This window comes from Pseudonaja textilis, chromosome 11 (assembly GCF_049901715.1).
Source record: "Pseudonaja textilis isolate UNSWEBS1 chromosome 11, rPseTex1.2, whole genome shotgun sequence".
Classification (NCBI taxonomy): Eukaryota; Metazoa; Chordata; class Lepidosauria; order Squamata; family Elapidae; genus Pseudonaja; species Pseudonaja textilis.
Window position 1 is genome coordinate 5,536,068 of NC_142000.1, and position 17,582 is coordinate 5,553,649.

Below are 17,582 nucleotides of genomic sequence, written 5' to 3' on the forward strand. Positions count from 1 at the left end.
GAAATTATGGAACCACTTCCTTGAAGCAGACAAAGTACCCCCTGGTTTAATAATTCCTGGAGATTTTAGAGTTCTGGGACTCCACCTGTCTCCACAGACATCTGCTTGCAAAATCACTAAGTGCTACAAACCTCACAGATGGCTAATTCAGATTCAGACAAGGCAAGTAATTTTGCTTGAATGAATCACCAAATCTAAAAGCAAAGTGGTTGGCAATTCAATTCTCCTGCTGCAAGTTTTGTCTGAAGTGGAGCATAAACCCCATCAGCAGAAAAACAACAACGCGACGGCCTGTGTGCTGCCGTATTAGAGGCAATCTTTTCTAAGATGAAATGGTCTGTTCTGCGGGAAGATAAATAATTGAGAGTCTGGCGCTGCTTTAGGAAAGTTCTAGACAGGCCAGTTAAGTGCTGTTTGCTATTTTAAAACCCTTGAGAGCATCTCTTGCTGTGGACTGCCAAATCCATGGATTTCTTTAGCTACTGCCCATTCCAATTTATTTAAGCTGTGCAAATCCACCACAATGAGCTATCTCAGATATGGTGCTATTGGCGCTTTCTGTGATTTTGTTAATTGCATGCAGATCAGTGGTGGGATTCAAATGTTTTTACTACCGGTTCTGTGGGTGTGGCTTGGTGGGAGTGGCAGGGGAAGGATATTCTAAAATCTCCAGTCAGAGGTGGTATTTGCCGGTTCTCCAAACTACTCAAAATTTCCACTACTGGTTCTCCAGAACTGGTCAGAACCTGCTGAATACCAGCTCTGATGCAGATGTTTCCTTGCCCAACTAGGCAACATCATCAGTGCAAGTGAATGTGTGGTTTCTGTAAACATCTGCAAGCAAGCAAGTTCAGAGAGTATTAAGGACCCCTCAGTTGTCCTCCTTGCCTTCTCTTCCTCTGCACTCCACTCCCTTCTGGCACTGATGATGTTACCTAGTTAGGCCATGAGACATCCGTAAGAAAACAACCAAGCTCAGAGAGCATCAAGGACCCCGCAGTCCTTTCCCTTCTCCAAACCCCATTCCCTTCCAACACCACTGACGTTACTTAGCTGGGTCATCAAATGTCTGTAAGAAAACAACTAAGCTCAGAGAGCCCCAAGGACCACATTGTTCAACCTTGAGCTACAGACGTTCCCTTCTACTGGTACCCCAGATATGTTTAAGAAGCCTTGCTCACTTACCCCAATGAAAGCTTTGTGCACCTCATCAAAATACATGGGGAAGTCCGCTTCAACCTGTAAGTCCTCAATTGCCCAAAAGGAAGCCATCGATTGGATGATGTCACCAGCCAGGTCAATGTTATCAGTGATAATGGAGATCTAATAACCAAAAGAAAAAACAATAACTCAGATTGGCCCCAGACACACTCATTACAATGGAAGAAGTTGATGCTTAAAGAACCTCATCACATCTGAAGCTAAACTAGGATAACCCAAGTGCTAACCTTGAATGCAAATGTTTTTTTTCCAAATTTTATTGGTTTTTAAAAACAAACACAAACAAACAAAACATAAAAACATCAACCTGTCTTCCAGGGCGGACCTGGCGTCGCGACGATACGGCATGCAATCTCGAAGGTCTGAGATTGCAGCCGATATCTTCGCCCCTGGACGGTCCAAACGGACCTAAACCGTCCCGAAGAGACAGCGATAGTGAAGAATACTTTAGTGTCATTATTAATCAATCATTTGACTATACTTTTACTCATTCATGTTTTACAAGATAACTATAATTTACTTAGATCTTATAACAGTTCATATTACCATCCCAAATCTATCCTAAATCATTTTGTAGATATAATAAGAAAGAAGTACATCTTTGTATATTTATTATTTTCTAAAGGTCTACATAATTCATTACTGTACTTTATTGTCTAACCATTGATAGAAAAGGTCCCAAATTTTATAAAATTGTTTATCCTCCTGTTCTCTAATTTCAAATGTCAATCTACTCATTTCAGCACATTCCAATATTTTCTTAATGATTTCCTCCTGTGATGGTATTTTCTAGAAAATAGAATAGAATAGAAAATAGAATAGAGTAGAAAATAGAATAGAAAAAAGAATCGAATGGAATACAGAAGAAATAGAATAGAGAAGGGATGGGATGGGATGGGATGGGATGGAATGGAATGGAATAGAATAGAATAGAATAGAATAGACTAGAATAGAATAGCACAGCACAGCACAGCACAGCACAGCACAGCACAGCACAGCACAGCACAGCATAGCATAGCATAGCATAGAATAGAATTCTTTATTGGCCAAGTGTGAATGGACATCCAAGGAATTTGTCTTTGGTGCAAATGCTCTCAGTCCACAAGTACCTGCACTCATTGTTTATGATAAACCAGTATCCCCAAATGAAAACTGGAGACCAGGGAAGGGCTTATTTCCCAGGCTAACTGCAGCATAAATGAGACAAGCAAAAGAGTACCTCTCCGCCGGAATTCATCCGGACGTACAGCTGTCCTGTGTCGCGCAGGGAGGCGAAGCAGACCTCCAGCCCCTCGTTCTGCATCTCCACATCCTCAGGCAACAGGAAATTTTGTTTTAGCCACACAACGCCCTTGAAGCATAAATCCGCACGGTGTGAGTTTTGGGAAACAAGAGTGGGTGGAAAACAAGATTGCAACGTCCTGATATGTTTCTGGGGATTTGCAGCTGATGCCCCAGACATGTAAAGGATGCACCTGCAGTTATCAAGACATCTCAGAAATAAGAAGGCGCTGCAGGTAGTCCTCAACTTACAACCATATGTTTAGTCACTATTCAGTTACAACAGCACTGACCAAAGTGACTTACGACCCTTTTTCACACTTTTGACTGTTGCAGCATCCCCACGATCAAAGTTCAGACGCTTGGAAACAGACTCACATTTATGACGGTTGCAATGACAGCTCGTATGTCCCGGGGTCATACGATCATCTTTTGCGACCTTCTGCTAAAGCAAAGTCAATAGGGAAGCCAAGATTCGTTTAACAACCATTTTACTAACTTAGCAACTGCAGTGATTCACTTAACAACCGAGCCACGAAAGGTTGTAACAAGAGGCAGAATTCACTTAGCAAAAGTAGCGCTTGACAACAGCAATTCCGGGTTCAGTTGTAGTTGTAAGTCGAGGACTACCGTATTTACTGCTTCCTTTTACCATCTTAAGATTCAAAGCTGGCTCGACTCCACTCCACCTCAGATCCTTCTCCTTAGGTCTGTGTGTCTCTTTGTCCCCAGTTCCCCCCCCACTTCACCCACCCACCCACCCCCAGTCAGCTAAAAGTTTTGCTTAACAAGCAGTAAGGGGTAAATGCAAAGGTTCCCCTTTGCACATAATACGTGCTTGTTGTTTCCGGCTCTAGGGGGCGGTGCTCATCTCCGTTTCAAAGCCGAAGAGCCAGCACTGCCCAAAGACGTCTCCGTGGTCATGTGGCTGGCAGGACTAAACGCCGAAGGTGCACAGAATGGTGTTCTCTTCCCAAAGGGGTCCCCTATTTTTCCACTTGCGTTTTTTTTTTTACATGCTTTCAAACTGCTAGATTGGCAAAAGCTGGGAAAAGGAACAGGAGCTCACTCTGTGACGCGGCGCTAGGGATTTGAACCGCCGAACTGCCGACCTTTCTGATCGACAGGCTCAGTGTCTTAGCCACTGAGCCACCGCGTCCCTTCTAACAAGCAGTAGAAGCATCTAAAAAAAATTCTCTGAAACGGCTCTTGGTTAATGGCGGCACCAGGCACATCATTGCAACCCTTACCTTAGAAAGCAAGTATTTAAACACTACACTGCTGAATTGAACTACTACTATACAAAAGCATTTACTATAACCCGGATGGAAAGAGAGAGAGAGAGAGAGAGAGAGAGAGAGAGAGAAAAGAGAAAGAGAGGAGGGAGGGGAGGGGAGGGAGGGAGGAGGGAGGAAGGAAGGAAGGAAGGAAGGAAGGAAGGAAGGAAGGAAGGAAGGAAGGAAGGAAGGAAGGAAGGAAGGAAGGAAGGAGAAGGGGACGGGAGGGAGGGAGGGAGGAAGGAAGGAAACAGAAGGGGAGGGAGGGAGGGAGGAGGGAGGGAAGGAAGGAGGAAGGAAGGAAGGAAGGAGAAGGGACGGGAGGGAGGGAGGGAAGGAAGGAAAGGAGGGAGGGAGGAAGGAAGGAAGGGGAGGGAGGGAGGGAGGGAAGGAAGGAAGGAAGGAAGGAAACAAGGAAGGAAGGAAGGAAGGAAGGAAGGAAGGAAGGAAGAGAAGGGGAGGGAGGGAGGGAGGGAGGGAGGAAGGAAGGAAGGAAGGGAAGGAAGGAAGGAAGGAAGGAAGGAAGGAAGGAAGGAAGGAAGGAAGGAAGGAAGAAAAGAAAGAAAGAAAGAAAGAAAGAAAGAAAGAAAGAAAGAAAGAAAGAAAGAAAGAAAGAAAGAAAGAAAGAAAGAAAGAAAGAAAGAAAGGACTTACCATCTGCACCTTCTCGCCCAGAGTGAATTTGACAAAGCTCAGGGGCCTGGTCGCAGAGTCCGGTCTGCACAGTGCATACATCGAGAAGCGAGGGAGCTGCCGGGACAGCTCAAAAACATGGAACTGTGTGCTGGGAAAGCATGACACAAAATAATCAAGGCGGCTGAACAATGGACTCCTGACCATTTGCCTTCTAGTGAAGGCCACCTTGGCAAGCTTTGGTTCTTTCCACGATGCCCTGACCCTGACACTCGTTTCACATTCACAGGAGGAACACCTAGGATCACGTCCGTTTTATTTTCTCTTTTGGGGCGTTCTGTCCCTCTTACTATGTAAAATAACTCTCATGTGCCCATTGCCCCAGACAACTTAAGGAGGCTATAAAGTACTTTTCTGGAAGATATGGTGTCGCTGGCACTATAAACTCTTGTTTAAAAAGTTTCTTGGTCTTCTGAGTGAATGGTCTTATGAGATCAAAGGCCTCCAAACTTGACAACTTTAAGACTTGTGGACTTCAACTCCCAGAATTCTCCAGCCAGAATTCTGGGAGTTGAAGTCTACAAATCTTAAAAGTTGCCAAGTTTGGGGACCCCTTATGTAGATGTTTAAAAGAGGTGAGTACATTCTAGGCCCAGGGACAGCTAGAGATTTTCAGATGGAAACGAGGGAATGTACTTTCATTACTTTGCAGCTCCCTTATCTACCTTCTCTCCCTGCTAAAAATTAGGAGTTGTTCCAACTCTTACAAATCCCCTAATATTCTGCATGCCTCATTCTTCCTTCTATTGGCAAGACTGGGCTAAAAAAATATGCACACACGTGCAAATGGGAAAAAAACCACAGAGAACACTTTATACCTCTGCATGGAAGACTACTGAGTTCAAATGAGGTTCTCATTTAAAGGAAAGATTTGGAAGGGGACTACTTTTTTAACTGTGGAAGGGCCTTTTTTTACTTACCTGGATACTCCCGAATTTTTTAAAAATTGGAAATGACAGATAGGGAAGACAAGCGGAAATATGCTGAGCAGTCTAACTGAGTGGCTGCATTCAACTTTTCACTTTTATCCATATACTGTATATATATTTCCCATCTGTCATTTCCAAAATCTTTCACTTTTAGAGAATATATGATAATATCAGATAATACGCATCTGAGATGAGGAGTGTATTTAACAAATTAACAGAGTTGGAAGGGACCTTATAGGTCATCTAGTCCAACTCCCATCCAAGCAGGAGACCCTACACCATTTCTAACAGATGGCAGTCCAGTGTCTTCTTGAAAGCCTCCATTGATGAAGCTCCCACAACTTACGAAGGCAGCTTCTGTTCCATGGGGTTGATTTTTCTCACTGCCAGAAAATTTATCCTTATTTCCAGGTTGAATCTCTCCTTGATCAGTTTCCACCCATGATTCTTAGTAATTCTTACTAGTGTGATATTCTAGGTCATGAAGAATTTCTCTACAAGATCCTTCTGACCAAATCCCAGCCTTTCTGACTACCATTAGACCCATTATGAGGGAGGAAGATCCAAGAACTGGTGTAGAAAAAATACTCTGTTACATAATTTAGCTGCTTGCACAGATGTGCTTATTTCCTTTACCAAGAGAAGCCAAATATGAGTCTCAACCCATTTGCACGCCATGAATGGTCTAAAGATTCTAGCTCTGCAATATCTATAAATGATATAGTGGTGAAATATCTGCAATATCTATAAATTATCTGAAATATCTGAAAGCTCTGCAATATCTATAAATGATAAATGGTATAGTGGTGAAAGCATCAGGTTAAAAAACAGGACATTTGGAGTTCTAGATCTGCCTTAGGCACAAAGCCAACTGGGTGACCTAGGACAGTCATTCTGTCTGAGGAAAGAAGCACTAGAAAACTACTTCCGTGCCCAAATCTATTTAAACAAGCTTAACTTATCCCTGGTGTAGTGGTTAAGGCATCAGGCTAGGAACCAGGAGGCTGCGAGTTCCAGTCCAGCCTTTGGGCACAAAGTCAGCTCTGGAACCATGGGCCTGTCACTTTCCTTCCAGCCCTAGGAAGGAAGCAATGGCAAACCTCTTCTGAAAAACTGCAGGGACCTGCCCAGGCAGCCTCTGAGAGTCAGACATGATTGAACAGAAGAAGAACAACAACAACAAAAAAAAATCTATAAACCGATATACAGCATTTGTTCCTTCAAAGCATTAAAAAAAAGCAAAACTTGCTGAATGCAAAATGCTGGCACTTGCCGACTCAAAAACCTGCCTGAGGGCTTATCCGATAGGAGATATTTCTCTCTGCATTGGGATTTTCCCGACTTCTCCCACGTAATTGAGGGTCCCTGTTTCTCTAATAAAAGCCCAAGAGCAAAAAAAAAAAAGGCTTTGAGTCCAATCAAAGGAAAAGGCAGTGGATGGGAAACCAGCCAAGCCCTCACCTCTTCTTGTAGCCAACAAGGGCTTTGATGTTCAGCTCCACCGGGACGTCTTTCGGCGGGCAGAGTGGGATTTTGATGCTGCTCGAGAGGTTCTGAGGAGTGGGGTGGATCACGTGGCTCTCGTTCTCAAAGATGCCCTCGGCAAAAATCAGCACCGCCCGGATAATCGTGTCTTGAATGAAAACAAAGACAGCCCCTCTTCGTGAGTTTTGAAGGTTCTAACAGAGGTTAGTCCTCAACCTATGAGGGTGATGGAGCCCGCCCATTACGGCTGTTAAGCAAGATTAAGAATATTAAGACATCTATTCCGTTTAAAAGCTATTCTCCAGGATGACAGACGGAACAGAAAAGAAGCCAAAACCATCACTGCCGCCACCACCAAAAGCAATCGAACAGATATTTCACCAGTGGCCTCAAGTTTACTATGAACATAGAATCACAGAGCTGGAAGGGGACCTCAGAGGTCTTCTAGTCCCACCCCCTGCTCAAGGAAGGAGACTTTATATCATGCAGGTCAAGTGGTCGTCCAATCTCTTCTTGAAAACCTCCAGTGATGAAGCACCCACAACTTCTGGAGACAAGCTATTCCGCTGGTTAATTGTCCTCCCTGTTAGAAAGTTTGTCCTTAATTCCAGGTTGGATCTCTCTCCCTGCCCTGCCCTCTGGTGCCTTGGAGAGTAAGTGAATTCCTTCTTCTCTGTGACAGCCCCTCAAGTGTAGGACGACAGCTATCATGTCACCCCCTAATCATTCTCTTCGCTAGACTAGACATACCTAGCTCCCTAAACTCTTCGTCATACAATTTAGCCTCCAAAACCTTTATTATCTTGGTTGCTCTTCTCTGCACACTCTCTAGGGTCTCAGGCCCCATGGACCTGCTCAGGTTAAGCTCTTGCCTTTAGATCCTAAACCTTAAACTTTAAGTGTCAACTATTCTTCATACAGGGGGACACGGTGGCTCAGTGGCTAAGACGCTGAGCTCGTCGATCAGAAAGGTCAGCGGCTCAGCGGTTCGAATCCCTAGCGCCGTGTAACGGAGTGAGCCCCCGTTCCTTGTCCCGGCTTCTGCCAACCTAGCAGTTCGAAAGCATGTTAAAAATGCAAGTTGAAAAACAGGGACCCCTTTGGTGGGAAGGGAACAGCGTTCCGTGCCCCTTCGAAAGCGTTTAGTCCTGCCGGCCATATGACCACGGAGACGTCTTCGGACAGCGCTGGCTCTTTGGCTTTGAAATGGAGATGAGCACCGTCCCCCCAGAGCCGGAAACTATTACCACGCATGTGCAAGGGGAACCTTTACCTTATTCTTCATACACAACAACTGTCAACTCTGAAGCTAGCCTAACTGAGGCCATCTTTGAGGCTTCAACGTTGTCCTAATGAAGATGAAGGGGGAGTAGAGATAACTGGAGTTTTGTAGCCAAAATAAAATAGTTTCCGCTGGAAACTACGTTCATTCTCACAGGTGGCTGAAGAGAGGAGGAGTGAAGTTACCAAGCGATCAGACAGCACCTGGATTGGACCATGTGATATTGTTTGGAGAAGGGGAAAACTTTTACTTTTAATTAGGTGGAAAACCGCAGGAACATTCAAAGTCGGTTTTCACCAGAGCTGTGCCAATATGACATATCGAAATAAAGCTATTCTTTGAAGAACCTACCTGTCTCGGGGTTCTGTTTGCTATGGCTGTATTACTTGGAACCTTGACAACAACCTCATCACAGGTGCATTCCTCTGGCCCAAGAGATCAGTGAAAGGTGGAAATGCCCGAGTCAGATCAAAAAAGCATCTTCCTCAGGTGCTCACAGCCAAAAAATTATACATATGTACCCAGTGGTGGGATTTAATTTTTTTTTACTACCGGTTTTGTGGGCATGGCTTGGTGGGAGTGGCTTGATGGGCGTGGCAGGGGAAGGTTACTGTAAAATCCCCATTCCCTCCCCACCCCACCAACCTGCTTTCCAGCTCCGTTCTCCTGGGCAAGGCAACCAAAGGAGACCCAGCCGATTAGCTGGGACTCAATGGGAGGCAGAGAATAGAGGGGGGCGGGGCCAGTCAGAGGCGGTATTTGCTGGTTCTCCCAACTACTCAAAATTTCCGCTAACGGTTCTCCAGAACTGGTCAGAACCGGCTGAATACCCACCTCCGATATGTACTGAGCCTGCACCAACACATTTTGGCTGCTAATCCTGACTTACCATTGGATGTGGCTATGCAGAGTTCTACATGAGCAGATTCGTTTTCTGATCCCAGATTGACGGAAAACGCAGTCTGGAGCTGTGTGTTTGCCGGGATCACACCCCTTTGCCCATCCATCTCGTTGACCTGCGTGTTCAGTTCCACCTGCTTTAAAACAAAATGCAGGCCTTGGTCAAAACACTGGACAGTGTATAGAAAGACAAACAATCGGCTCCACTGCAGGTAGTCCTCAACTTACAACAGTTCATTGAGTGACCGTTCAAAGTTACGACGACACTGATAAAAGTGACTTTGGATGGGGGTTTTTTTTCATACTTACCACCGTTGCAGCATCCTCGTGCATCATCCTCGTGAAGTTGAGTTTTCTTTAAGTCCTGAACTTGTAGAGCAGGGATCTCCAAATTTGACAGCTTGAAGACTTGTGAACTTCAACTCCCAGAATTCCTCCTCCATGTTAGCTCAGGAATTCTGGGAGTTGAAGTCCACAAGTCTTAAACTTGCCAAGTTTGAAGACCCTTGATCTATTCTATCTATCTATCCTATCTCTTTCTTTCTATCTATTCTACCTCTTTCTCTATATATCTATTCTATCTATCCTATCTTTCTATCTCTCTCCCTCCCTCCATCTATCTATTCTATTCTATCTTTCTTTCTTTCTATCTCTCTATTCTGCCTCTCTTTCTCTATCTATCTCTTCCAGGGGTCTTCAAACTCAACAGCTTGAAGACTTGTGGGGTTCAACTCCCAGAATTCCTCCTCCAGTCATGTTAGCTCAGGAATTCTGGGAGTTGAAGTCCACAAGTCTTACACTTGCCAAGTTTGAAGACCCTTGTTCTACCGTCTTACTGCTGAAGTTGTAGTTGCTTGCTTTCTTATAGGCCAAGATCGGTTCTAGATTTTTCCATCTTTGCGTAAATTACCTTTGAGTTTTCTTCATAGTTTTGTAGCTCAAGGAGCAAGTTTTGCTTCTTCTGACTAAGCCCTCGAATCAGATCTTGCTCCACACTCCTGTCCATCAGTCTTCCTTTCATCTCTTGAGTCCCTGGCAGGTATCCTCGCACTGTGTAAAAAGAAAGTCAACAAGTGTCTTCACCTTCCTCTCGAAGTTCTTGATGGAGAAAAGCTGTCATTGATCAGCAGTGGTTCATAAATACGAGAGAAGAAATGGACCACATATTTAGTCCGGCCTAAGCCCAGAATAATCAAGGTTTGTAGGATAAACCTGTCCAATCCAAACCAAGACAAGGAAAATATTGCTTTGATGAGAATAACCACCTCTGGCTTGTCTACTTGAGCAGGTTGGGATGGAGTAAGACAACATTATCTGAATTCAGAGCCGAGTGAAGTCCCTAAGGTAAGAGCAACCAGGAAAGCTACCAGACACCAATCTCTCATCACCACCCATCTTGAACATGGGAACGCAGCCCTGGGAAGGAAAGCGGGAGCTGTGAGGAAGGAGAGGTAGCCCCCCAAAGTAGAGCCTGGGTCTCTCTCTTTCTCTTTCTCTCTCACTCATACACACACACACACATCAGATCCTTGTCTTAGCTAGGGCTTGAAAGATCAGGCTTGTTCTCGGGGCAGTAGAACCTTTCTGCTTTAGTGCAGCCACTCACACTGTTTCCACTCCTCATAAATGAAAAGAGCCCTGAATCTGCAAAAGCGTTTACCTTCCCCATCAACCGAGCAGCAGATTAACTGTGTACTTCCATCCATTCTGTAATCTCCCTGCACGATTCCCGCGATGGAAGAAGCAAAGTTGTCCTTGAAAATGACTTCCCCTGTTCGATCGCTGCGTGCGTCAATCTGCAACACAGACATTCCCCAGAGAAGCATTCAAAGGTGGAAAGACCAAAGATCAATTTTTTAAAAATAAAGAATATACATTTTATGTCAATCTTCTAAGTCAAACAGATGTTAGAAATCTAGAACAACCCCTAGTTCACAACCTAATCCTTCTTTTTCCTTCTGTATATTTAGTTCCATAGCAGTTATTCCATGATCTGCAAGCACACACAGCCTGAAAAAGGGCAAAGCAATTTTAAGAAAATAGCCAAACTAAATACTGCCTCTTCATATCAGCCTAATAGGGTCCATTTGTTCTGGTGGCAACCATTGATTTATTCTAACAATGCTAGCAGAAATCTAAACCAGGCCAACAGTTTAATCTTTAGGAAAGAAGCAGGGAAGAAAGTTAAATACAATCTTCTTTAAACTTACCTTCCCACTGGACCAGCCAGTTATCAATTCACAGACGCCATCGGAATTAATATCAAAAGCACTGATGCACATCGCCTGATTTTTAGACTAGGGAGAAAAATGGATAGCAAGCATGTCACTTCTTGGTACTCATCAGCATTACGGTCCCTTTCACACAAAGTACATAAGGCAACAAGCTTCTTCCAATGAACCCATCCGCAAGTATCTATTAATACTACTTGGTACTAGCCCTAACGTTTTCACACATCCAGAGATACTAACACAGGAGAATAATCAGGATAATAAACAGCTCTGACTCTAGATTCTGTCTTGACTCCTTGAAACTATCCTACAGAGTTGCAGCAAGAATGAAAGACCTTAGACATATGAAAAGGGGACACTTATTTTCTCTGAATAGCTTTTTGTCCCAAAGTGATATCCTATACCACTTGAGTTGGATCTTCAACTTCTTTAGAGCTACCAGTTACGTGTCTGTCAAGATTCTGACATTCTCAACAAAGCAAGTTTAGAATCTCACCTACAAGAAGACAGTGGCTAGGAGAAGAGTAGATTGAGCCTGAAGGTGAGGTTAAACATGTTCATAAGTTGGAGTCATTATGTTTCCACAAGAGATCCAAGTCTATTCCACCCCCATGAATTCTGATGACTCTAGCACCAATTTAGCTTTGACCGTTAATTGACCAAATTCTTTTGTATAGGTAGCATTAATAAACCTTTCTGTAGGAGATAACCAGATTGAGCCTGAGGGAGGGGTCAAACACGTCATCAGACTTGAGACCACAAGGTCCGGCCTTCCTTGAATTCCATTGACTCTTATCTACCACCAATTTGTTTTGACTGTTAGTAGTTCAGATTTTTATAAAGAGCTTTAGCATGCAATTCAACCTATATATTAATCTGAACCCTCTGGACTCCTGTTTTCCTGCACTTGAGATTTACAGTGCTTTGAAATCAGCATTGAGAAGTGGTTATACGCCACTTGACAGGTTTATCCAACAGACTTAACCAAATCAGTTAAAGAGCATGGGGCTACCTCTGCATCACGCTGAATGCCTGATTAATGTTCACCTTGAACAAAAATGTTGTAACAGATGAACTAAAAAATCATTCCCAACTCATACATTCTAGGCCTCTGTGTTTGTTTTGTTGTTGTTGCTGTTAGTTGCAAAGTATGGACAACGTTCCTCCAAGCCTTCCTTGTCCTCTACCATCTTCCCGAGTCCATTTAAGCTCACACCAACTGCCTCAGTGACTCCATCCAGCCACCTCCTTCTCTATCATCCCCTTCCATTGCCCTCAATCTTTCCCAGCATTCGGCTCTTCTCCAGTGAGTCCTTTTGTGTTTGTTTACATCACCCAATCAGAACTGGACAGTGTCCAAACTGAATGGAAGAGGAGGAGGTGGAGTGGGAGAAGGAAAGGAAAAAAAGAGAAGAACATCCATATCGTGGCAATACTAAAAAGAAGACAACCACAGGATGAAAGCCCTTGATGGACATAAAAAGACAGGAAGAGAGTTCAATTCCATGGTAGTGACTTGCCATCCGGACCTTTTGGATTTCCTCTGTAGACTCCCAGCAAAGTCAAATATACATTTCTTGGTGCTGGACATTCCAGCTGTTCTGAAGTCTCCAATTAGATCATACTAACTTTAATTCTCCAGTATCGTGCTGCCTGGTTATAAATGCCCACCGTGCCATTAGCAAGTGCGTAGCCGAAACGAGTGGGGCTCATCGCGGTTAGGGCAGTGATGATCTGGGGAACGAAGAAAGAAAGGTTAACAACTGTTGCCGAACTGAATAATTAAGCCAACTATTTCTAAGGAATAAAACTGCCTTCGGCTAAATCAGACTGATACTGGCAGTTTCGTGGCATTTTGACATTGACGATTACCGTTGCTGCCATGGCATTTTGAAATTGGCAGTTATAAGTTGCCCATTAAATAGGCCTGGTTTGGCAAGGGCCCAGTCTTAATAATACTCAATAATACTTTCCAGTACCAACACCTGCACTGAAAAGATTTGGCTAGTGCTGAATCCAGCTGTGATGTGGAAGGCTATGAGATGTATTATGGTGGTTTATTCTATTTCATATTTTATTCGCTTGACATCGTTCGCAAAACTTTACAAGGGCTCCAGATGTCATGATTTCCATCGAGTATGCACCAAGCGTTGTTCCCACTGCCTTCTTCCCTGTCTGATTTTACTGTCAAAACTCTGTGGAAAGAGGGAAGTAGGTGGCTGGGGAAATAAGAACATTCCCTAATCATTTTTGTTAGCCTTAAAAGCCCTTAATCTGGAAGCAGCCGAAGTTTTTCTTCCACATTTCAAATTAGCTTGAAGTTGCTGTACTAGAACCAATGCAAGGGAGAGCAAGTAAGGAGGGGCAGCCCAGAAGAGGGGTAATTTCTCCGGGCCAAAAAAGAATTAAGAGTTGTAAACCTAATCCTGCGTCGCTTTTTCTCAGGTAATATCACACTACACACTAGAGCATACAAAACATTTGCTAGACCAATACTGTTTTCATTTTTTAAAAAACAACAACACCACCCAACTATACGGCTTCCGAGTTGTGCGATCCTCCTGGAAAGAAAATACAATGCGAGTAATCCTCAAGTTATAGCAATTCATTTAGAGACTGTTCAAAGTTACAAGGCACTGAAAAAAGGGACTTATGAGCAGGGATGGGATTCAAAAATCCCAATAACTGGTTCTCCGCCCAGATGCTGGGTGGGTGTGGCCATGGTGTGTGCGGCCTACCGGAACTTCCGGGAGGGGCGCTGTTCACCTTCCCCAGAGTCCAGAGGCTTTCCTCGGGCCTCTGGGAGGGCGGAAACAGCCACCCCAGGCTCTGGAGGACCTCCAGAAGCCGGGAAACAGGCCCGTTTCCGGACTTCCAGAACTTCTGGGAAGGCCGTTTTTCATCCACCGCGCAGACCCAGCACTTCCCTCCCCCCAAAATGGGCCGTATGGAGACTCCTGGGAGGGGAGGGGTGGGCAGGACGAGCCAGTTGGTTCAACTACCGGTTCGGCGAACCAGATGTAAATTTTAACATCCAGTTCTCCTGAACCGGCCCGAACCGGCTGAATGCCACCCCTGCTTATGACTGTTTTTCACACTTGTAACCATTTTCAGCATCTCTATGGTCATGTGATAAAAAAATTCAGGCGCTTGGCAACTGGCATGCATTTATGACGGTTGCAATGTCCCGGGGTCATGTGATCACTTCTGTGACCTTCTGACATGCAAAGTCAATGGAGAAAGGCAGATTTCAGAGGTGGTTATTCAGCAGGTTCTGACCAGTTCTGGAGAACCAGAAGCGGAAATTTTGAGTAGTTTGGAAACCGGCCAATCCCACTTCTGACTGGCCCCGCCAACCCCATCTCTTCTCTGCCTCCCACTGAGTCCCAGCTGATCGGCTGGGTCTTCTTTGGTTGTCCTGCACAGGAGAACAGAGCTGGAAAGCAGGTTAGTGGGGTAGGGAGGGAATGGGGATTTTGCAGGTATCCTTCCCCTGCCACGCCCACCAAGCCACGCCCACAGAACCAGTAGTAAATATTTTTGAATCCCACCACTGGGCAGATTCGTGTAACAATTGTGTTACTTAACAACTACAGGGATTCACTTAACAACGGTGGCAAGGAAGGTCATACAAGGGGGCAAAACTCACTTAACAAAAGTCTCACTTAATCACAGAAATTTTGGACTCAGTTGTGGTTGTAAGCCGGCCTATAATGCAAGCAACCTTTTTCTTTATAAGAAGTATAAAAAGGCTAATCTTGATCTCCTGGCTTTGAAACGAAACCGCCCAGATTCTCCACTGTTTAAAAACAAATAAACTTTTGTGTCCTAAAATATATTACAGATCTACGTTGGGGGTCACCAGGTAGATTATTGAGAAAGACTGCAAACGCTATTTAGATCTGATATTTGGAATTAATTCCTAGCCTCAGTATTTGTGTCTCTTGGGAATATATGTTTTGCACGAGCACTCCTGGGTGGATCGCCGAAAGCCAATAAAAAGCAAAATAAACCACTTGTGCCAAGCCCTGTGAACTTAAGATGTAAGAACGAACGTTACAAAAATTACTAAACAAACTAAGACTGCAATCAATAAAAGAAATAGAGGTAACACCTCCCCAAAACAGATTTTTTTCCCCCCACTGGCAAATTGGCTGGAGAGCTTGTTGGAGCAGGAATGACATTCCATGTTATAATTAAATGTTAACAACAGCACCGAATTATTCCCCCCTCAAAAGGGGAACCCATTTCTATCTTGGTGTGGTTTAAAGCCAAAATTCCATCCATGGACAATGTTTGTTCTCTACTTCAGTGACATCCAAAGCTGGTAACTCCAGGAGTTGAAGGCCCATAACATCTCCAAATTGTCAAGTTAGCAGAGGCCCTTTTACTCGCCTACAAAATATGTCTGTGGGTCATAGTATCGGGTGGGAAAGCTTTTAGTAGGGTGTCCTTCTTTAAAAGAGAATGTTTGTAGCTCAGTGGGGGTCACTGGTGTTCTCTTGGTTTTCTTGCAGACATTTCATGACCCAGCTAGGTAACATCATCAATTCTAGAAGGGAGTGGAGTTTGCAGAGAGGAGGAGGAGGAGAAGGACTCTGGAGGTGTTGGTGTTCTCTGAGCTTGGTAGTTTTCTTGCAGATGTTTCATTGCCAAGCTACATAACACCATCAGTGATGTTACCTAGTCCACTGAGGGTGTTAGCTAGCTTGGTAATGAAACGTCTGCAAGAAAACCACCAAGCTCAGAAAGCACCAACTATCCCATGTTTTTTTTTCCTTTTTTGCTCTTTTACAGGTCATCTCTGCAGACAATGTTCAAACAGAGACACAACCTCACTTCCTATTCGCACACTGGGTTAAATATGTCACCAAGTACCCTCCCAACATTTCCAGAAACCCGAATACTTCATGAAAAAAGGAAAAAATAAGGAGGCTATGATTAGAGCATGCGGATGCCAAAAATTACATGCACCCCTCCTGTTTCTGATTAGCTTTGTCACATAAACACCCTTGACCAAGTGAGTGAGGATGATGGGTGCTGTAATCCAAGGCAGACATTTGAAGCAGAGTTCTGCAAAAAAAAAAAAAAAGCCTGCACAGGAAGTCTGTCTTATCCCACTTTTGCCTGGCACTGAGGACTTAGCACATCTATGAACCCTGAACTGAACTCTAAACAATGTTAAAGATGATGGTTTCCCCTGCCCAGTCAGGTTCAATTCTAGGGGTGAGGTTCATTTCTGTTTCTTAGCTGAGGCAGCCAGCGTTGTCTAAACCCATTTCCCTGGTTAAGTGGCCGGCATGACTATATGCACAGAACACTGTTACCTTCCCACCGAAATGGTACCTATTTATCTACCTGCATTTGCATGCTTTTGAACTGCTCAGGTGGGCAGGAACTGGGGCAAGCTTACCGTCGCGCTGCGCCCGGGTTTTGATCCAGGGCTGTCAGCTGGAAAGCTGTTACAAGCTCAGTGTCATTAACAGCTGATCCATTGTGCTCCCCTATATAACGTTAGATAAAACTGATTCTCCATCTATTTTCCTTGGTCTTGGAGCAGACCGTCTTAAGTCACCTTGGGAAATGGCATTTGCAGAGACAGAAAGATTGAGAGGCAGAGAGCTAGAAAAAGGGAGAAAGAAAGACACGCACATAGAGACAGAAGAGACAGGGGAGAGAGGGGATGGGGGAATACAATTTCTTTGCAGTAAGTGACTGTGGATAACAGCTTGCGTAAGAAAAATCCATGAACCTGGGATTCTGCGGGTGGTGTGTGTGTCTCACAGATGGAAAGCTAGTGCCTCACACTCCACTCAGGTTAACAATTTGAGGCTCCCAGCATCTAATTACATTAGACTAAGTTAGCAACTGCGATCCTACCCAGAGAGGGAGAGCTGCAGCTCTCCACATTCGGATCACTTCTCACTTGGATCGCTACGGTGAATTGCAAAGGATGCCTGTGAAGATAGTCTGAGAAAATGCTCCAATCCCAGATAGAAATTCTGTAAAATTTATGTTTTACCAGCTCACGGGAGTAAAAGTAGTCCTTAGCTTACAACCACAATTGGGGCCAGAACTTTCTTTGCCAAGGAAGGCAGTGGTTAAGTTTGTGGTGCCTGATTTTACAACCTTTTTTTGGCCACAGTTGTTAAGTGAATCACTGAAGTTGTTCAGTGGCTCACACTGTTGTTAAGTAAATCCAGCTTCCCCACTTATTTTGCTTATTTCGAAGCTGACTGAGAAGGTCCCAATGGCGATCACATGATGTTGGGATGTTGCAACC

At 44.3% G+C, this 17,582-nt stretch overlaps 1 protein-coding gene across 2 annotated transcripts in view; it reads right to left on the minus strand.

Annotated features, from left to right (window-relative positions):
- Window positions 1-17,582, minus strand: part of BBS2 (Bardet-Biedl syndrome 2) — a 38,131-nt gene that overhangs the window by 7,046 nt on the left and 13,503 nt on the right. Inside the window, exons 6-14 of one of the 2 annotated variants that reach the window (XM_026714340.2) lie at window positions 12,929-13,033; window positions 11,279-11,365; window positions 10,729-10,864; window positions 9,979-10,118; window positions 9,058-9,205; window positions 6,863-7,034; window positions 4,434-4,563; window positions 2,441-2,572; window positions 1,186-1,323 (exon numbers count right to left, since the gene is read on the minus strand). In XM_026714340.2, the coding sequence (XP_026570125.2) occupies window positions 1,186-1,323; window positions 2,441-2,572; window positions 4,434-4,563; window positions 6,863-7,034; window positions 9,058-9,205; window positions 9,979-10,118; window positions 10,729-10,864; window positions 11,279-11,365; window positions 12,929-13,033 (1,188 nt within the window). The remainder of the gene's footprint in view (window positions 1-1,185; window positions 1,324-2,440; window positions 2,573-4,433; window positions 4,564-6,862; window positions 7,035-9,057; window positions 9,206-9,978; window positions 10,119-10,728; window positions 10,865-11,278; window positions 11,366-12,928; window positions 13,034-17,582) is intronic. The other variant, XM_087940500.1, reaches the window with a different exon arrangement.